Genomic DNA, 22,285 nt, shown 5'->3' with positions numbered 1-22,285 from the left:
TTAAGAACCATGGGAGAAATAGTTCCAATTTTCACCACTTTACCCAATGCAAAACATTTTCTTTCTCAACTAATCCTTGATAAACTTGATAAATCTACCTTCAAAACATGGGAGCAACTTGCTCTTCACACGATTGGTTCCAACAGTCTCGAAGATCATCTAATCAAAGAGAAGATTCCTCCAAAATTCTCCACTGATGCAGAAAAATAGAAGGAACATAATCTTCACAGTACAAAGAATGGAAGGCTCATGACCACTACCTCATGACTTGGCTTCTCACGTCTATGGATCTTTCTTTTAAAAATAAAATGCTAGATTGTGTCTTTGCATATCAGGTATGGAAAAAGATTCATGATCATTTTGCAAAAACCTCCAAGATTCAAATCACTCAGCTTCGAGCACAATTGCTATCAATCAAGAAAGGATGAATGATAACTTCAGAATATCTAAAAAGAATTCAACAAACTGTAGATTCACTTGCTTCTCTTGGATTTAGTGTTTCTTCTGATGATCACATTGCTGCAATTACACAAGGACTAAATGAAGATTATGCCTTGTTTTTAACTTTTGTTATGACTAAGGCTGATTCCATTACTCATCCAGAAGTAGAATTTTTACTTTTGGGACATGAGAATATGATAGAGAGGTTTAGAAAGACCGAGAATACTCTTATCCAATCTAATTTCACTCAAACCAATTTTGGTTATTCTAGAGGCAATGGTAGAGATTTTTTTGGCAGAAGAGGCCGTGGACAAGGATGTGGATTTGGTAGAGGTGGCAGATTTCAATCTTCATACTCTTCAAGAGTTCAATGTCAAGTCTATGGCAGAATGTCCCATTCTTCCTTGACCTGTTTCCATTGTTACAATCAAAATTATCAAGCATATTCACCTTCTTCGAGTTCAACCTCAGGCCCACTAATTCCTCCACCTGCATCATACCACAATCCAAGAGCTTATCTTTCTACTGCTACAAATTTTTCAAACAATTCCTGGTTTTCAGATACTGGTGCTTCTCACCATATCACCCCCGATCAATCAAATCTCTTAACAGCATCTGAATTTAATGGTTCTGACCAAATTTTGTTAGGTAATGGAACAGGTACTCACATTGCACACACTGGCCACACTTATCTCATTTTTTTAGATACAAATTGATAATTTTTTCTAAGAAATATTATTCATGCCCCTGATATGTCACAGAACTTAATTAGTGTTAAGAAATTTGCAGAAGATAACCACTGTTTCTTTGAATTTCATCCCACTTTTTGTTGTGTTAAATCACAGGAAACTCAGGAGATACTCCTCCGGGGCATACCTAAGCATGGCATATATGAATTTTAAAGAATTGCTATTACTTCATCTACTTCTAATGAATCTGTCTCAAACCAGCAAGTTCATTTTCCTAGAGATAATCAATGTAGTTCTCAATTTGTTCCTAGAAGTTTCAGTGCTAATTGTCTCTCATTTTCTCTTTGGCATAATAGATTAGGTCATGCTTCATCTAATGTAATCAAGAATGTCATTTCTAAATATAATCTTTCTATTTCTAATAATAATACAACGAATAATAAGGTTTGTGAATATTGTTGCATAGCAAAGATGCATGCTCTTCCATTTCAATCTAATTCTTTTCAATTTCATGTACCTTTAGAGATGATTTATACTGATGTTTGGGTCCAGCACCCATGTTATCTTATCATGGTTTTTGATATTATGTTTCTTTTGTGGATGCATTTACTAGATTTACTTCAATCTTTCTACTTCAAACAAAATCCCAAATTTTACAGGCATTCATATAATTTAAAAATCAAATGGAGAACCACACAGGTCTCAAGATTAAATCCCTGGAATCTGATCATGGCAGGGAGTATTTGTCATATTCATTTTCTTCTTTTTTAACTATGCATGGTATTGTTCATAGATTCTCATGCCCTCACACCCATTACCAAAATGGGAGGGCTGAGAGAAAACATAGGCACATTGTAGAGATTGGTATGGCTATGTTAGCAAGATCTTCTATCCCTCTTCTTCATTGGAATGATGCTTTTTTGTCATCTGTTTATCTAATAAATAGGCTCCCTTCACCTAATACTTCTAATGTCTCACCTTTTGAATTACTACATAATCAAGCCCCTGATTACTCTTTTCTGAAAATTTTTTATTGTTCATGTTATCCATTTTTAAGACCTTACAATAATAAAAAATTCTCTTATAAATCACAATTATTTGTCTTTTTGGGGTATGCACCCAATCACAAAGGGTATAAATGTTTAATGAAAACTGGCAAAATAATTATCACTCGGCATGTTGTTGTTTATGAAACTTCTTTTCTTTATCCTCAATTATTTTCTACTACCTCTGCTCCTTACATTAACAATAAATTCTCTCAAACTTCCTTAAGTATCCCTCTTTTACCTGTACTTGCTTAAATTTTTGTGGCCACTAATTATGATGCAGATCCATTGAAATTTAATGATGATCAACATTCCAATCAACAATCCTCACTTTTAAATTCTAATACTGATCCTACCCTTCAACCTGGTAATAATCATGATGTTTAACCCTCTAATACCAGTGATCCTCAACCCTCTATTCCTATTTCATGTAAAGAAATCTTGTTACTTTCTGTTACACGTACCCAAAGTACTCATAATCAACACCCTATGGTCACTAGATCTAAGTCTGGAATTTATAAACCAAAAGCATTAAGTGCACTCACTTCTTCCTCAAGTACTGACCCTCAATGTCTACAAACACCTCCTACTTCAGTAAAACGAGCATTACAACTTCCACAATAGAAGAATGGAATGCTATCTGAACTTCAAGCTTTAGAACACACGCAAACTTGGTCTCTAGTTCATCCAAGTTCCAATTCTACTGTGATTGGTTCCAAATGGGTTTATAACATTAAAAGAAACCCAAATGGCTCAGTAATGCGCTATAAAGCTCGTCTTGTACCTTTAGGGAATTATCAAATTGAAGGTTGAATTTTACTGAGGTATACAGTCCAGTGGTTAAACCTGCCACTATTAGAGTGGTTCTCACTCTTGCTCTTTCTATGAACTGGCTTATCAATCAGTATGATTTTAACAATGCCTTTTTAAATGAAAAATTACAAGAAGTGGAATACATGAAGCAACCATCAGGCTTTGATAATGGTGACTCTAACACTGTTTGCAAACTTCATAAAGCTATATATAGATTAAAACAAGCACCTCGTGCTTGGTACATTACATTATCTGCAGCTTTAGGCAAATTTGGCTTCACTACAACAAGGTCAGACCCTTCCTTATTCACTAAAAGAACTTCTTCTTCTATGATTTTTAGTTTAGTTTATGTTGATGATATACTGGTAACTGGTAATAATCAAAATGAAATCACTACATTGATGTAGAAATTACATGACATGTTTGCTTTGAAATCTCTTGGAACTTTCAATTATTTTTTAGGAATTGAGGCCACTAAACTAAGATCCAGTGCATATCATTTATCTCAAACTAAATACATAAAAGATGTGTTACAAAAGTCAGGCATGATTGATGCTAAGTCAGTCCCAACACCTATGATTACTTCAGAAAAGCTCTCTAAACATGGTTCTGAACATTATTCTGATCTTACTCACTATCATTTTATAGTAGGGGCTCTGCAATACTGCACCCTCACTAGAACTGAGATAGCATTCTCAGTAAATAAGGTAAGCCAATTTATGCAAAGACCTTTGCTCAGCCACTAGAGATCAGTAAAAAAGATCCTTCAATATCTAGTTGGTACAACTGAGCAAAGTCTTCTTTTTCATCCATCTACTAATCTTCGAATTTTTGATTTTGCAGATGCTGATTGGGCCTCTGATGTTGATGATAGGATATCCACTTCAGGCTATTGTATTTTCTTAGGCACTAATTTGGTTGCTTGGTCAAGTAGAAAACAACATGTAGTCAGTTGTTCCAGTGCAGAATATGAATACAAGAGTGTGGCAGCAGCTACAACTGAGATTATTTGGTTACAAAATCTCCTATTTGAGCTTGGTTTTTAATATTTTGGAGTATCTACCATTTATTGTGACAATGCTAGTACTGTCCAATTATCTGCTAATCACGTTATGCACAGCAGAACCAAGCATTTTGAGCTTAATATACATTTTGTGAGAGAGTTGGTTAACCAACATCAGCTCCACATTGTTCACATACCTGGTGTAGATCAAATTGTAGACCTTTTTACTAAGTCGTTATCTGTTTTCTCCTTTAATCGGTTCTTGGACAAACTCAAGCTCACTCCAAGAGTGTCCTTGAGTTTGACGGAGGATGATAGAGAGAAGATCAAGTCAATAATCAAGATTGACCAAGATTCCAATTTAGCCGCTGAATCAGTTAGCAAAACAGAAGGCAATTACATAAGCTAGCTGATGAGCAGATATTTTATACGCTTTTTGGTATTATTTTCATATAGTTTTTAGTATGTTTGTTTAAGTTTTATTAAGTTTTCATAGGTTTTAGTGAAAAATTTACATTTTTGGATTCTACTTTGAGTTTATGTGTTTTTATGCAATTTCAAATATTTTCTGGCTGAAATTGAGGAGTTGGAGCAAAAGTTTGATTCAGAGACAAAGAAAGCACTGTAGATGATGTACGGATCTGACCTCCTTGAATTCGAAAGAGCTTTTCTGGTAGGGATGGCAAAATTCCCCGAGACGCGGGGATCCCTGCGGGGACTGCCCCGAATGGGGATCCGATTGTGGGGAATTTTCCCCGCGGGGATGGGGATGGGGGACAAAATTCCCCCGAAGCAGGCGCGGGGACCCGAGCGGGGATCCCCGCCCCGTCCCCGCTATTCCCCGAAATTTATGAATTCATTGAATTATTCTTAATAGTTTATTTCTCATATATGTTTTTTAGTCATTTCTCACACACACATATATATAGAAACCCAAAACTCCTAATCTTTATTTGCATAACCTCTCTTCAATTCAGAGATCCCTAAGGCTGTCCATACTCCATCCAACCTCTCTGCAGCCACCCCCTCGTCACCCTTCTCACCGCATCGTCACACCTCACTGTGCCATTACCCTTACCGCGTCGTAATTTCTATTTGCGGCGTTCCTTTTCGTAACTCTACCGTCGTGTCCATTCTCCTCTTTGTTGTCGCGTCTTCCACCTCGTCCACTGCTTTTTTCTTTGGCTCGTCGTTGCGTCTCCCCATTGCGTTATTTCGAAAGAAGTCACCATCGTGTTATTTAGACTTTTTGTATAAAATCTTGCAGTTTTTGTATAAGATAGATACTTGTAGCTCTATTCATATGGAAATTAATAATTAGTTAGAACTATTATGTAGATGGGGAATGGGGTCCCCGCGGGGAATGGGGCTCCGTGGGGAATGGGGATGGGGAGCAATTTTCCCCCACGGCGGGGAATGGGGCGGGGATGGGGAGTAAATCTGAGGGCGGGGATGGGGAGCAGGGAGGCATCCCCCGCCCCCGCCCTGCCCCATTGACATCCCTATTTTCTGGTGCTACAGAAGTCCAAATGGAGCGTTCATAACGGCTATAGAAAGCTAACATCCAGAGCTTTCCAGAAAGGTATAATAGTTCATACTTTTCTTCAGAATTGAAGGCCCAAAACTGGTGTTCAACGCCAGCCTCCTGCCCTATTCTGGCATCCAACGCCCAAAGGAGAAGAGACCAGTGTCCAACACCCATAAAAAACCCCCTAGCTAGTGTTCAACGCCTTAGAGGCCTCCTAGCACGTGGATCTCAATCAAGCCCATCCCAAACACTCACCAAGTGGGCCCCATAAGTGGATTTTTGCACTAAAAGACTGTTTTACCCTCTTTATGTAATCCTTAATCTTAGTTTAGTATTTAAAGGACAAGGATCACCCTTGTTCAGGACTTTTATGCCATATTTTCGTTTATCATTGTATTTTCTTTCAGTATGAGTTTCTAAACCTCCTAGGTTGAGGGGAGGAGCTCTGCTGAGTTTTATAGATCAATAAAGTACTATTGTTCTATCTCAATACGTATTTGATTCTCTATTCTAAGATGTATATCCGTTCTTCAGCATTATGAATGCATTGAACCAGCACAAGGTTATCTCATTCTACAGTGGTTCAGAGTGAGTCTTTCATCAGACAATGATGAACCACTAGTTTGATTATACATCTCCTAGACGGCTAATCCACAACTTTGTTGGGGACTTCTCGAGACACCAGTTCAGCCGATGTATGGGAAGATTAGAGTCTTTGTGGCAAAGGCGCATCATTCTATGATCCAGAAGATTCGACCTTGTCTGTGGCGTTTTGAGTAGGATCACAAGAGAGAATGAACTGCAGGAGCTTCACCCTCAATCAGACTGGATCCGCACTAACCCTAGGGTTCAGATCTTGAGGAGCATTGGTGATCTTGTAAGAAAGGCGTTGATCACATAGAAGAAATCATTCACAGTTGGAATAGACAGTAAGACCGGATTAATCCAGAAGAATAAAGCATCTCCAAGCCTTAACCATCTTCTTATTATTGCATTAACCATCAACTGAGTAACGTATTATTTATTTTCTTTTTATGCGTTCAAACAAACATATAACTTTTCTATCCGCCTGACTAAGATCTACAAGATAACCATAACTTACTTCAAATCACAATCCTCGTGGGATCGACCCTGACTCACTCAGGTATTACTTGGACGACCCAGTGCACTTGCTGGTTTAGTTGTACGAAGTGTGGGAATTCGTGCACCACTAACCTAGTAGTATAGTTTTCCCACTTGTATAAATACTAATTGAGCTTGTTTTGTAAAGGGTTTTTGGTTTTCATGATCATTCATTCAATACAAACACATACACAGATTTATGATTCATCAGGAATAGAACTTCAGATCTTCCTTTACTTTTTCTCATAAAGAAAGCGACCTTTAGTGTACACCCGCAGAGTGCTCCAGGGGAAGATGGGATAACAGCTAAATTTTTCCAATTTTACTGGGATACTGTGGGCGAAGATGTATTCAAAGCAGTTAGAAGTTTCTTTCGAGGAGGGCGCATTTTAAGGAGTTTCAACCACACTAACATCTGTCTCATTCCTAAGATTCTTGATGCTTGTGACATGTCCCAGGTACGACCCATTAGTTTATCCTCTGTATTCTACAAAATCATCTCTAAGATACTGGTTTATAGATTAAAATGATGTATGAATAAACTTATTAGCCCTAATCAGAGCACATTCCTAAAGGAAAGACTCATTTCAGATAATATCTTGATAGCACATGAGTGTATGCACTACCTCAAGCAGAAAAAGAGAGGTCTATATTATGAGATGGCCCTTAAACTTGACATGAGTAAAGTATATAACAGGGTTGAGTGACAGTTTTTGTGACTTATCATGAAGAAGATGGGATTTGATTCTACATGGATAGGTTGGATTCATGAATTGGTAACGACGGTTTCTTCCTCTCTGGTTATAGAAGGCCAACCATACGGGTTTTTTTTAAATCAAATAGAGGCATCCGTCAGGGTGACCCGCTATCTCCTTTTCTTTTTCTATTTTGTGCAGAAGGCCTCTCCTTCTTGCTACACAAAGCAGAGAAAAATCGGCACATTCAAAGGATCCAGATTACAAGAAGATGTTTTAAGGTTAATCATTTACTTTTTGCAGATGATTCTATATTATTCTGTAAGGCATCAGAAGACAATTGTGAGAGGATCTTAGATTTATTAGGGGACTTTGAAAGTTTCAGTGGCCAAAAAGTTAACCTTAATAAATCTGCAATATTCTTCAGCAATAACACTCCTCATGATATACGCACATCACTTGCTATTACCATGAATATTTCACACATTGGAGCTCAAGACAAGTATTTGGGACTGCCTTCTTTAGTAAATAAATAAAAAAAGGCCACCTTTTCTTCTATCGAAGAAAGGGTTATAAAAAAGGTCAAAGTCTAGAAATGATGTCTTTTATCTAATGGAGGAAGACAAGAATTAGTAAGGGCGGTAGGAGAAGCAGTCCCGATATATACCCTGTCTTGTTTCAGGCTTCTAGATAATCTAATAAAGGAAATCCATCGCATTCTTAATCAACTCTGGTGGGGTCAACAAGCTGCAGAACGTCGTATGGTTTGGATTAGTTGGGATACAATGACAAGGGCTAAGAAAGAAGGAGGGCTTGGCTTTAAAGATATACGTGCAAAAATTTTGGCTCTCCTAGGTAAACAATGTTGGAGAATTGCCACTAATCCTGATTCTTTATTATCTAGAATCTTAAAAGGAAAATATTTCAGATATAATTCTATTCTAAATGCAGAGTTGGGGTCCTTACCTTCTCAGGAATGGAAGAGTATCCTTGCAGGTAGAAGTGTCGTTGAAAAGGGGTTAAACTGGAGAGTTGGTTTTGGAACAGCAATACGAATCTTTAGAGATCCATGGCTCCTACCTCCGTATCCATTCTCAGTACCAGCTCTTACAGTCAGCCCCAAGCTGGACATTCAATCTTCTTAGTTCATGATCTGTTCTCTACACATAGGCATTGGAATCAGTCCTTAATTAATTCAATATTCTCTCAAGATGCTGCCCAGAGAATTCTATCTACAGTACCAGGAGAAGGGGAGGATAAAATTCAATGGACACTCAACAGATCCAAGATATATGATGTAGGTTCAGGATATAGAGTTGCTTACCTTTTCCACCATGTTTCTCTAGAATTTTGTCCAAATATCATGCAACAACCGAAAATCTGGAATTTCCTTTGGAGTCTGACAGCCCCACACAAGATTCAGGTATTCGGGTGGAAGTCCCTCCATGAAAAACTTCTCGTCATGCAGCTCATAAATCAGCGATTCCCAAGTACTTCACCAACTTATCCCATTTGCAATGCTGAACCAGAATCCTTGTTACATTGCATCTTCAACTGTCCATATGCTTTAGAAACTTGGAGCAAGAGTCCAATAGCACACCTGACCCCAAATCCGAACTGCATCTCCTTTTTCGATTGGTGGAGACTCCAAATTGTTGCCCCGGGTTAACAATCTATGAGTAAGAACTCGACCCGTTTTGCTTTGATTATTGCCTGGCATATATGGAAAGAAAGGTGTAGGAGGGTATTCGAACGCCAATCTATGAATCCTGAAGAACTTCTGGCAATTGCTACAAAATAAAATCAGGAACTTGTAAACTTATCCACTGAAATCCCAACTTGATTCCAACTTTGCTTTCTTATTAGTTTCATTCTTTTTATTGTGTCTTGCTAATGTTTAAGCGAAGGATGGGAGAACCCCACTTTCTTTTGTGTAGTCCTAAATTTTGGACAAAATATTTTCTTTCATTTGAAATAAAATAACCTACTGTCTTCGAGAAAAAAAATGATTTCTAAAAATTCATTAAAAACAAGAAATGTCAATAAAGTTGTATAAATTGTAAATTGAATAAAGCTGATTAGATTTCCTATATATATATATGCTATAGAAATAGTAAATCGAATTAATTAGATTCAATTTACATGTATATGTAGTAAATCGAATCAAATCAATTCGATTTACTTATGGCTACTTCGATAAAATGGTTTTTCATAATAAATGGAATCTAATAAATTCGATTTACTAGTACACATACTAATTCGAATTAATTGAATTCGATTTACATCGAGAGATTATAAATTAAATCAATTGAATTTCATTTATATAAATATGCAAATAAAACATATATGAACCATGTTTGCATTTAAGACATTCATGTAAAATTGAATCTCATTTAGTTTATTCATGTCATTTGCCCGTAAAATTACAGAAATTATTTTTGTTATGGAAAAGGTGTTGGTATTTTTGCAGGTTATGGGGGAGTGGGGTGATTTACCGGGCGATGGAGGGAGCCAAGCACCACCGGGGGGGGGGGGCGTGGAGGACGTGGCACGCATGCAGGAAGCCAAGCACCAACGGGGGGGAGGGGGTGGAGGACGTGACGTCACGGAGTTCCAATGCTCTGCACCACCGAGGGGGCGCGTTGACTGCTGCCATGCAGGGAACAGTCTTCCTCCCCGGTAAACAGCAAGCAAGCTCTTTATAAAGAGCCTCACAGCCTTCCCCTGGTCATTTATACAAGCAGTAGTAGTGTGTTGTGATAGGGAGAGTAGAGGTGTTAGGGAGAGTAAAAAAAAGAAGTGTGTTTCACTACCAGGGTGATTTCCGGATCAACAAAGAGGGGAAGGAGGTTGCCGTAGAAAAAAGAGAAAGATTGGAAAATAGGAGAAAAAAATAGTTTGTATTTATTTTAAAAAATGGTTCGTAATTATTGTGCTCTGGAAGAATATATTATAAATTATTTGGATCATTCAATTTATGTAAGTTGGTAATTTATATTTTTATTGTGTGTTAAATTTCTGTTATTTTTTTTGTTATTTAACATATTAGAATTATTTTTCTGTTAATTTTAGATTAATGTTATGTTTTAAAAATACTATAATAAAATGTATATTATATGATATAATAAAAATTCTATAATAAAATACATTTTTTACCATAAAATATAAAAATAATATACTAAAATAAATATATAATCTGTAAATAAATTAGTACGTTGCATAATATTCAAAATTTTAATAAATAAATATTAGAATAATAAATAAATAAATAAATATTAGATATGCATTGTTATTAAATATTAGAAAAAAATATATTTTTTACGCACGAAGAAAAAAATATCGCCTGGGTTACGCGGAAATTATTTTTGTTTAATAATAATAATAATAATAACAATAATAATATATATACGTATATCTATTTAAACGGTTTGTATACTAATAAATATATGCATAAATTTTTTAAATAGTAAATATTACCACGTTAATGATTTTAATAAATAAAATATTAAAATAAATAAATATATTAATATTTGTTTATTAATAAATTTATATTTATAATTTATGTAACAAATATATTTTTGTTAATGTAGCCTAACAGGAATTTGTTGGTGCGTAAACTGGATCCGCCACAGACGTGGAACCCGATGGTGGAAAACTACTTACGCGCCACGAGATTCTACCACATATCGAAGATTAGGGTGATAAGATGATTTCACCCTTATTAGCTGCTCTGGTTGAAAGGTGGAGGCCGGAGACTCACACTTTTGTGTTGCCGGTGGGTGAGGTTACAGTGACATTGGAAGATGTCGCATATATTTGGCTTATCTATCGATGGAGAACCTGTGAGTGGATGGATTGACAGTAGTAGTGACTTCGTTCAAAGTCAGAGCATGGCAGTATTCGGACGTGAACCAGTACTCAGTAGTAATTCGAAATCCTATATAAAGCTTGGTTGGGTTCGACGTATCAGAGATGCGGAGCCGTTGGACACTAAAGAGTCCATAAGGAGATACGTCAGATGTCAGATTTTCTGTGTGTTAGGGTCGACCCTATTCACAGATAAGTCGACCGCATACGCCCACGCGAAGTATCTACCGTTGCTTCGCGATTTCGAGCGGATCCATACTTATAGTTGGGGGTCAGCATGTCTTGCACATCTTTACAGAGCACTATGTCGTGCATCACGATATGATACGAAGGAGATGGATGGCCCTCTTAATCTGTTGTTTGTTTGGGCATGGGAGCGAATGCTTTGTCTTGCGCCGGTACCGAGACATACCCTTCCACCTGCTGAGATACCAGTTGCCAGTATCAGGTGGAGTCATTCGGAACGGACCACATTGTGGTTAGCGAAGACCGTAGCGAATTTTAGGCATGATATAGACTACATGCAGGAGGTAAATATTTATGGTTCGTGTGATTCCTATTTCCAAACATTAATGTTAGGGTTATGACGTACGAATTATATGTGACGGTTTGAGTGGCGGCCGTACGAAGGAATGATCATACCCGGTGAGTTACATGGACATCTTGATGTGTGTGATACCGTTGCTCCGTTGTTGTCGTTCGAGTGTATCGAATGGCACCTTGCGGACTGAGTGATGCGTCAGTTTGGGTTCGCATAGCCTCCCCCGCGAGGAGCAAGGGACATTCCACTGGACCAGCATTGCCTCGCTCTTCGCGGAGTGCAGCTTCATGACTGGACAATTTTGCATGGGCCATGGATAGTGGAGTGGGGCAACAGGCGAAACACTCGACTGCGGGATCTGCACCCCCTTCCGATCTGGGACTTTATACCGACCAGGGAGTATCGGGATTGGTATGTGCACTCGTTCGGACATATGCTGAGATTGTCGGAGTATGTTCCTCAGGGCCCAGCTGCACCTCAGCCACCTGCACCTCAGCCACCTGCACCTCAGCATGCAGTGTTTGAGCCGTTTCCTTATTATGTACCATAGCCACCGGACCAGAATCATGGTAGCCATCACAGTCACCACAGTGCGTCCAACCACCACTCTCAGCACTCTCAGCACTCTCAGCACCCTCAGGGAAGCCACCCGGGCCAGTCCAGCCAGTTACGTCAGCCCATACTGACGATTCCAGCCGGTGATGATTGGTTTGACTTCTCCGCCGGCGGTCACGGAGATCAGCAACAACAGAATTGGGCCAACGCTAGTTTGGGTGGTTGGTCAGATTTTAGTGCTATGCATTCACCATCAGGGTCGGCTGATCCACATGGGGCATCAGTCGGTACGATGCATGGTTTGCGGGGTCATGCTTTCGAGCACTCGTCAGCGGGTGCGTCTTGTGATAGTAGATTCCTTCGGCGGACATACACAGTAATTGACGAGTACAACCCCGATGCATCCACTCCAGCATGGATAGGTGGGTCGGCTCCTCCGGCAGAGGCAGGTGGGTCGGTCGCTCCAGGTGCAGATGACCGGGATCCAGGGCACCCATATGACCTACGGACGGAGCGAAATCCGCCTGATAGGTATACTCCGTCGCGGCCAGGTCAAGGCATGATGGGTAAGACACTGAACTGGATGGCTCGTAGGAAGTGAGCATTGTGTTGGGTTTTTTAGATTTAATGTTCCTAAGGTTTAATGTAAGGTTTAATGTAATATCGTATTTAATGTTCTGTATGTTGACCGATGTAATTCGTACTTAATCTTTTGTATATTTGCTTCACGAAGGCAGTAAATATTTATATTAACTTGGTGTTAAACATCAATGGATAATCTCATATTTGAAAATACAAACATGACTAAGATAAAAAAAACTCAACTGACGAATTGCAAATTTAGAGATACAAACACGATGAAAATAAAACCCTAAACCCCCGCACCACTCGGTCCAGCACGCTGAGGACATCGACTCCGACTATGACCCTGAGCACCACAGAGATGACATATCCGAGGACCACACATGTCGCGTGAGTCCATTTCATTCAAGTATCTGGTCAATTTCGGGCGACCCTTCGACGTTTGCCTCAGGGCGGGATTAGCGACCAATGTGGGTCCCTCATATGAAGGCCATGTCTCGGCATCACCTAACGGTGTGAACTCGAATCTATATACCTTACGAACCTCTGTCATCTTGTACACATCATGCACATACAGCTGCCAATCGAGACGCTGGTTAGCACAGCAAGCAATAACATGGTAACATGGTATTCTTTCCACCTGAAAGTGCCCACAGTCACATCTTCGTCGCACAAGATCAACGACTAACACCTTTTCGCTAGTCCTTTTGCGCACCTCAAATACCTCATTCCGTCTGTCAAAACAGTGCACAACTATATTCCCAGCCTGATGCATATTTGCCTCAATCCGCTGTTGTGCGAATACGGAATAGGTAAATCCAGCACGCTTGCGTTCGTGACTCTCGGCACTCTTTCGCGTAAAAAGTTCATTTAACCGATAATATGTTGCTCGGACTAGTGCCAACACAGGTAGATTACGGGCACCCTTCAACACTGAGTTAATGCACTTGACAAGGTTCGTCGTCATATGGCCCCATCGATGTCCCTCGTCGAACGCCAATACCCAATGTCTAAGTCCGATGTCGTCGCACCACCTGGCATATGCCTCGCCTCACTCTTCCAGCCTCTTATAGTTGATGTTATACTCCTCCACCGTTCTTGAATACCCGATGTTGACCACAAGCTTTTGCAAGTGAGGGACTTTGAATGCTCGTAGGAAGTTGCTGCCGATGTGCCTTATACAAAACATCCACCATGCTCTTGGAGGTTGCCAGTCACCTCCGGAACGATTTACTGCTGCCCGAATTGACTCATGCCGGTCTGAGATCATTCCCACACCGTCTTTTCTGACAATATGCATTCGCAGATTCCTGAGAAAGAAGTGCCACGCGTCGGCTGTCTCCCCTTCCACCAAGGCAAAAGCGATAGGCACAATATTCTGGTTCCCGTCTTGTGCAACAGCGATCAGAAGTGTACCTTTGTACTTGCCATATAGGTGTGTGCCATCAACTTGAACTAGGGGCTTACAATGCCTAAATGCCCGAATGCATGGATTGAAACTCCAGAATACGCGATGAAGTATTTTTACCCCTTGCGCCTCCTCATTCCCGTTGTACAGTGGCCGTGTTTCTATTTGGACAACTGACCCAGGCATCTTCTGAACCATAACCAAGAGCCACCATGGCAAGGCTTGGTAACTCTCCTCCCAATCACCGAAAACCTTCGCTATGGACTTCTGTTTTGCCAACCAAGCCTTTCGGTAACTGATGGTATAGTTGAACCTTGACTGAATTTCGGCTATTATAGATTTCACCTTGATGGACGGGTCAGTCTCGACCAACGGCCTTATAGCCTCAGCAACTGTATTCGAGTCCAACTTCGAATGATCCTGTGAAATCACTCCCATTGAGCACGTGTGCCTACCGTTGTATCTGCGTATCTCCCAACAACCTTTTTTCCTTATCAAGCTGGCTCGGATAAGCCAGTCGCACCCACACCCATACATTTTGCATTTTGCATAGAACGTCTGTGGCTCAGACTCATACACGTCGTAGTCAACTCCTCTAGCGATAGTGTAACTTCTAATTGCTGCCACGACCGTCTTTCTAGAACTATATTCCATTTCAATCCGGAACTCTCCGTCCTCAGGATTAGCAACGCCTACAGAAAGTAGAAATCATCGTTTACTAATCAATCCAATGCATAAATTAACAACAACGCATTATTTAGTCATCACGTACCTATTTTGAATATTCCGGAAACTCCGGTGCATGCATGGCGTCGAGATCCACCTCACGCATAAAAGGTGGCACGTTCATCGGTTGACTGATCGAAGGATGAACCACTACATTCTCCGCTGCTATCTCAACTCCCACATCACCATCCTCATCTTCATCGTCGGCTTCATAAGTGGCTTTGAAGTCCTCTTCACTGTCACTATTCATTCCCTCGTACACTGCAGCTCTATCATCCCCCACCTCTAAATCATTTTGAGTCCCTTCTACCTCTACGGTTTCAAACTCAACATACAGATCAATCTGTGGCTGTCGCATCTGAGTCTGCCGGTGAATTTGAAACATATTCTGCATACTCACTTCGTCTGTGATTGGCATGGTATCAAACTGTATTAACGTACTGTTCTCATTAACGTACTGTTCTCCATGCTTTGACAGAGACCATTCTGAAGCTCCATTAACGTCATGGTGCATGGAACCACAAACGAAAACGGATTCTGGCACACAAACCTCACTCCCTCATGAGTATTACGTATTATCTCACCGTCGCGATACACCATTAAGTTTGCGGTACCCTCCATTACGCTTCAAACACACCCAAAGAACACTCATACACTCTTACTCATAATGAAAATGAACCCGAGCACTGCCTTATATAGAGGAAAGCTTTCACCACGCCCCCACGTGCTGATTGTCTCCGCCAATCACAGCTTGCCACGTGTCAAAACGCCCCCGCGTGCTGACTCATCACGCCCCCACATGATACGTACACGTCAGCACGCCCCCCACTTGCTGCTCAGCCAACCAACCATCTTCAGCCACGTCAGCCACGTCATCACGCCCCCCACTTACTGAGTCAACACGCCCCCACTTGCTGCTCAGCCAGCCAACCATCTTCAGCCACGTCATCACGCCCCCAGCGTGCTGACGTCATCACGCCCCCTACGTGATTCTCTCTTCGTCCAACCACATGCTGCCACATCATCTTCATGCCCTCCACGTGTAGCAGGCACCACGCCCCCTGCGTGTTGGCCTTGGACCACAGACATTCACCTAGACGTAAAACACATTTTTCCTCCATAAACAGCCAAAACACCACCTTGCAAACCATATTCAAATTCTTGAGCCGTAAAATTATGTGTCATGATATTAACATTTCTCTCAATCTTACCCTTAAAAAAAATTGAGTACCCACCATCTTAGATTAGAAAAGGAAGGAATATATCTTTATTTTTTTTATGACGATGGAAGACATCTAAGAATAAAAGAGAAGGAGTATTAGAGACGATAATAGATCAATGAATAAAAAAAAAAAAGGAAAGAAAGAGTCTAAAATGTCCCGAGTTTTTTCCAAATTTAAATAAGACAAGGTCTAATTGTTTTTGACTAATTTTTTTGTTATTAAATATTTTTGTGGAAAGAAATACTCTATGATCTTCATGATTTTTACTACATTAGTGCAGTATCTTATTTGGTTGACAATCACAGCGAGCAACCTCATTATAGATCTAAAAGCATGTTATTTCATAAGGTCGGAGTAGTTTTATTTTTTCGACCTTGATGATAAATGGGATTTTGACAACTTGTTTATCTACAATGTCACCCCATAAAAGTTATCTAGAAGAACACTCCAATTCCCATGTTTAAGTCAGTTTATATATCTGATATCTCACTACTATAGTGTTTTCTTTCTCCTCTTACTAGAGTAACAACTTTTCTTTTTAAGGAGTTACCATTATTTTGTTCGTTACTTCGTTATACACGCATATATCTTAATGTTTAGGGGTAAATGAAATCATTATCATTCCATCCAAGATATGCATCAATCACAAGCAATAACTACAACTCATCTTCTCTCCTTACTAAATTAGTAGTAGTTCCAGTGACATAAATTAAATCCTCTAAATACCAATTTCATACAATATAAATAATTATATAAAACCATTAAGCAGTGGCAGAGTTAATCAAAAGCCAAACCAAATTTAACCATCAACATAAAATTCTAAGCATAACTGCAGCTAAAGAAAGTCATCACTCTTGTTCTCTTCACATGCAGTACTTCATTCACCTAGCTCAGAATAAACCGACACTGAAGATAACCTGCAAGAAAGCATCATTCTTTGTTAATATGAATGATACAAAGTTCAAACTTTGATGAATGGAAAATGAATGGATGCTTACTTGGATCAGAATTGATCAACATAGCAGTTCCTCCGAAGCTGCAAGTTCCACCATGTCTCTTATGCTTCTGCCAGTAACTATTGAAGGCAAAAGAAGCGTGAGCAACCAGAGTGTCAGGGCTGTAACAATTCCCCTGAGGCAAGATATCAGTGCAATCAGCACCACCTTCTCCACAAGCATAGTCCAAACCCTGTTGCAATGTATCTTCCGGAACATGAGGCTTAGCCACACACCACAGCTTCTGAACCGGTATAATCATGGGGCTAGGGGAGCCATTGTTGTCAATGGGGTTACAAGGTGGCAAATCGAAACCTTCCGGTGGGCTAGCCGGTGCTGGAACAAGGAATGGTGCTGGTGGTTGTTGCAATGGAGGTGGTGAAGAAACTATTTGAGCCAATGGAGGCAGAGGCTTTCCATGTTCTACATTCTTTGGAGGAGCAGAGTAAGGAACAGGGAAATCCAATGGTGGCTCAGCTATTTCCGGTAATGGAGGAATTGATCCTATTTTGGTGGCAGAAAGCCTTCTTCTCCCATTTGGAATTGTGGTGGTTACAAAGTTGATGGTGTTGAATGATAAAAACCGAAGCTTTTTAATGGAGTCCAAGTGGGAAGACACCAAGGTTAAGTCTTTGTAATGTGAATGGATGAGAGAGTATGTGGAGTTCACACTTTGGAGGAACTCTACAATGGGTTTGAGTTTCACCATTTTGAAGTCATCGTTATTATAGAAAGAGTTCAAAGGGAATAAAGCAAAGGAAACTTTGATGTGTTTTTCCAAACCCCACCTCTTTAGAGAATGATGGAGATTCTTGAGAGAATGAAGAACCAAACCCAGGTTCTGGTTGTGTTGGTGTTCATGGTTGGTGACAAGAATGGTGGTGATGTTTGAAGCAGGGTAATAGGCAAGAACGTTGGACCTGAGCCAAGTTTCAGCCAATAGAATGCTGCTAGAGACTCCGTTGAGGTCTCCATGGCTCACATGAACAGCCAAGGGAGGAGAACCACCAGCATTGGTTGATGAAGATGCTTCTAGAATGTCTTCAGTTGTCTGACACAGGGTTATGAACTCAACAGATTCTTGACCAGCACCTGCACCACAACCACCATTGTAAAACAAAAAAAGTTGACAACTTTACTAGAGAGTGTTATGCTTGTTTTTCTTACCAGTAAGACCCAAGGAACAAAGAATGAAAAGAGGAATAAGCCTTGCCGCCATCTTCAACATTTTCTCTTCTCTTGCTTGCTAATTGATATTCCTCTTATATTATTATTGTAAATAAATAAAGCTTGTTGAATAATATTGCAGGGGAAGTCACCCGAGAAACGTGTTGCTATATGCTTGTGCGGTTCATGATTTTGGCTACGGTGCTTACATCTGCCTCTAAATTCTAAAGCTTCAAGCTTGTAGCTTTCTCTTACTTCTGTGCATTGTGCATGATGTTACAAGTACAACCAACACCATTCAAACCAGCACCCTCCTTCTCCTCTCTAATCTTCCTTATAAATGACCTTTTTGGGTTTAAACTTGTAACACATTACAAGCTAAGATTATAGGAAGAGTTTCAAGTATACCTAAAATACTATTCCAGTTATTTTAACCGTTGATTTGAATTATAAAAAAAATATATAATATATATTAATTAAAATCAACCTTAAAATAACTAGAATATCAATATTTTCGATATATTTAAAATTTTTCAAAAATTATATTAATTTAGGTGAATGATATAATGTCTATTATTTTATATCTAAGTTATTAAAGAAATAAATAAATAATATTTAATAAATTTTACATAATTTATTTTTTATTTTAAAAAAAAGTTAGACAATTTAGACATGCGTAATAAAGACACTGTAAAACTCACTATTAATTTAAGGGTAGTTTGGATTTGGGAAGCTTTTGCTTTGTGACACGTTGCAGAAAACAGAAACACGAGACTGAGACGTTTGACTCGATAATCGATAGAAGGCCCCAGTCTGGGCTCCACCGGACAACAAACGAATCAAGACGTTACAAAAGGCCCACAAAACACAGTGCCAATGGCCCAAGTACCGGCGTTGTATTGTGTTTGCTAGTGATGATTCTACACTCACGACAACAATAAAATATCTATCATAAGGCCATTGTTCCCAAAATTTCTTCATTCAAAAATGATAATTTAGATATTAATATCTATCATATTAAAAAGTTTAATAAAATATATTAAATTATTTTCAATATTTTTATGTGAACAATCATTGTAAAATAAATTCAGGTTTTTTTTTTAAATTATTCTAATATGACTATATTATGATAATTATGATATTTTAAAAAATATTATTAAAATTAAAATATTATTTTTTATTGTTAAACAATATTTTTATAAAAAAATATTATTAAAATATAAAAAAATATAATTTTAATTTAACAATATTTATATAATTATCGCGAGATAATCATATTAGAATTTTTTTTTTCTTTACCGCACCGTACTGCTACTAAGTTTTGATGACTAAATTGTCACCAATCAATCTAAACGACATCATTGCTTTTTCTATTGGAGGTCGTCTCGTGATTGATAACTGGCAGAAAATTCAAATTCTTGTAATGTGTTGTTCACTTCTTCCCTGATCAATATACAACTGTTAGGTTGCTATATGCCTGTCTTCTACCCTATATAGGTCAAGTAGACTAGGGGTGTGTTTTTGTCAAACACGTTAGAAAGAGAAAAACACGTTACAGCTGTTTTTTGAAAGTTTTAATTTTTGGTTTGGCTAATTTTTCTTTCTATAAAGATAAAAGTGATTTTGGTCATAAAACCACATTTATAATAAATAACAATTTCTAACTTCTGCATTGCACTAACTGACTTTTAATCATTAATATTTAATATTTATTTTTTTTTACCAACTTTATCCTTTATACATATTATTGTATTATTGATAAAATTCTTATTATTTTTTTATATGAGTTCTGTTTTTTTATTATTTATTATTTATATTTTTTATTAATTTTTTATTTGACATTATATATTTTTTATAATATAATTTATTGATCTCATTAGATAAAATAAATTAAACAAAAAAATTAACCATAAATAATAATAATAATAAAAAATTATAACATACTAAAAAAGAGTATTAATAGTATTAAAAATATACTATATAAAAACATATAAAAAAATATAAAAAAATTAAACATGTACAAAAAAATAACATTATAAATTAATGTCATGTCTTTTTTAGTAATTATCTATATAAAAGTGATTTTAACTAATATTATCTAAACAATATTGATTTTATCAAAATCAGTTTTAGTATAGAATTACCAAACATAAATCATATTGATACAAACTTACTTCTATCCAAAATCAATTCTATAAAATTACTTTTATTACAAACCACAATCCAAACACACAAGACATTCAAAAACTTTTCCGGTACTTGTATTTCTTGTTTTAATAATCTTATTTGATCCTTGTAAACGTTTCCTCTCTAAAAATCTCAACTAACAATAACAAGAAAAAATAAATGTTTGAAAGGAGTCTAGTATGTTAAAGATTAATTTTCAGTTTAGACATGATGTAGTTTTGATCTCAATGAAATGTATTTGAATAAAATATTTTTAACAATATTTTTGTAGTTTTGAATTTGGAATAATATTTTTTTGTCTTATGGTATCTCTTAGTCTCATAAAAAAAAAAAACTAGTCTGTCATTTTTATTTTTATTTAAATGTGTATTATTGACCAATAAATTATGAAAAAGTATAAGGAGACAATGAGTTTAGTACACAATGCAGTTATGCATACAGTAACTTCTGTTCTCTATTTATGTTTTTAGTATGGGTATAGTGTATTTTTATCTTATTGAACTAATTTTAAAATTTATTGTTCACATTGTTTATAAAAATCATTGTCTACTTAACAAAATTGATAAATTATTTATAATAAGTAGTAACAATTTTTTTTGGGACAAACAATCTTTGTTTTGTCCATTTCAAAACTTTGTTTTAGGTTTTTCTTTTTCGTAATTGAATTTGGTTTGATTTAGATCCACATATTTTAAAAACAAAAGTTAAAGCCCAATATTTAAAAATAAAGCAAAAAAGTTAAGGCCCAGGCCTTCATGTTAGTTTGCCATAGTATTGCCTTAAAAAAATCTTGAACAAATTTAACATAAAATCCAAATCAAAATCCTTTAAAAATTTAATAAAGTTTAACATAAGACAACACCATCCAAAATTTCACACAATTTAACATAATATAATAAAAAATAATAAATTTTTTTTTTTGAATCAAAGGGAACTCAACACAGCAGAGTGGAGCAGATAGCAAAGCTATAGTAAGAATAAAATAAGATAACATACAACTCCTAGACACTGTGACCCGGCCATCAACACTCAAAGGGCTCAGCACCACTCTATTCTTCGTAGAACGTAAACGATCTGTTGATAATGTCCCCTACTCTTGAACTCTTATTTCGGAAGAGCCTGTCATTCCTTTCTAACCAAATTGTCCAGATAACAGCAAAGAATCAAGTGAACCATCTCTTCCTATCTACCTTCCTTCCTAGAAAGCTCGTCCAACTCTCAAAATGTTCCTTCAAAGTACCCGGAAAGCTCCACCTTTGTTGAAAGGCCATTAGCCAAGCACACCACACCTGCCATGTAATCTCACAACTAAGAAACAGATGATACGCGGTTTCTACAGGCTTACCACAGAGAAGACACCTATTGTCCTGCTGGTCAATAACCCGTAATCTGCACAGTCGATCCTTTGTGTTGACCCTTCCGACTAACGCAAACCAAGAAAGGAGTTCAACCCTCGGGGGGACAAATCCTTTCCAAACAGCACTAGTGAAGCTATAGCTGGTAACCTCCTCCGGTAGGACTTCCTCCTGCATCACTCGCACAAAGGATTTTGTTGAGTAGTCACCTGTTTTATCAAATTTCCATACCACACTATCTTCCCTCCCATTTGTAAGCTTGAATGACTGTAAGATCTCATGAAGCTGGTGTACTAAGTCCAACTCCCACTGGAACAACTCTCTCCTCCACTGGAAACTCAA

At 37.9% G+C, this 22,285-nt stretch overlaps 3 protein-coding genes across 3 annotated transcripts; all 3 read right to left on the bottom strand.

Moving 5' to 3' along the window:
- Nucleotides 1–13,171: 13,171 nt before the first annotated feature.
- On the bottom strand, nucleotides 13,172–13,849 carry LOC114925317 (uncharacterized). The gene has a single exon (XM_029292884.1). It carries the CDS (start codon nucleotides 13,847–13,849, stop codon nucleotides 13,172–13,174), a length of 678 nt encoding a protein of 225 aa, XP_029148717.1.
- An 84-nt stretch (nucleotides 13,850–13,933) lies between these two features.
- Nucleotides 13,934–14,944, bottom strand: LOC112747787 (uncharacterized). The gene has a single exon (XM_025795974.1). The coding sequence runs from the start codon at nucleotides 14,942–14,944 to the stop codon at nucleotides 13,934–13,936; it is 1,011 nt and encodes a 336-aa protein (XP_025651759.1).
- A 2,004-nt stretch (nucleotides 14,945–16,948) lies between these two features.
- Nucleotides 16,949–18,752, bottom strand: LOC112748340 (glucan endo-1,3-beta-glucosidase 12). Its single transcript, XM_025796560.3, has 3 exons — nucleotides 18,402–18,752; nucleotides 17,238–18,326; nucleotides 16,949–17,156 (listed from the first exon to the last, which is right to left on the bottom strand). Exons 1-3 carry the CDS (start codon nucleotides 18,460–18,462, stop codon nucleotides 17,125–17,127), a joined length of 1,182 nt encoding a protein of 393 aa, XP_025652345.1. The 5' UTR covers nucleotides 18,463–18,752; the 3' UTR covers nucleotides 16,949–17,124.
- Between the last annotated feature and the right edge of the window lie 3,533 nt (nucleotides 18,753–22,285).

The sequence above is a fragment of the Arachis hypogaea genome, chromosome 15 (genome assembly GCF_003086295.3).
Source record: "Arachis hypogaea cultivar Tifrunner chromosome 15, arahy.Tifrunner.gnm2.J5K5, whole genome shotgun sequence".
NCBI lineage: Eukaryota > Viridiplantae > Streptophyta > Magnoliopsida > Fabales > Fabaceae > Arachis > Arachis hypogaea.
This window is presented reverse-complemented; position numbering and strand designations above follow the sequence as displayed.

Excerpts from the sequence above, each read along its gene's own strand:
- LOC114925317 (XM_029292884.1), bottom strand. The coding sequence starts at position 13,849 with ATGACGACGAACCTTGTCAAGTGCATTAACTCAGTGTTGAAGGGTGCC.
- LOC112748340 (XM_025796560.3), bottom strand. The coding sequence starts at position 18,462 with ATGTTGAAGATGGCGGCAAGGCTTATTCCTCTTTTCATTCTTTGTTCC. Across the intron at positions 18,327-18,401 it reads TTGTTCCTTGGGTCTTACTG|GTGCTGGTCAAGAATCTGTT; the intron begins GTAAGAAAAACA and ends GTTGTGGTGCAG. Across the intron at positions 17,157-17,237 it reads GTTGATCAATTCTGATCCAA|GTTATCTTCAGTGTCGGTTT; the intron begins GTAAGCATCCAT and ends GCTTTCTTGCAG.
- LOC112747787 (XM_025795974.1), bottom strand. The coding sequence starts at position 14,944 with ATGGAATATAGTTCTAGAAAGACGGTCGTGGCAGCAATTAGAAGTTAC.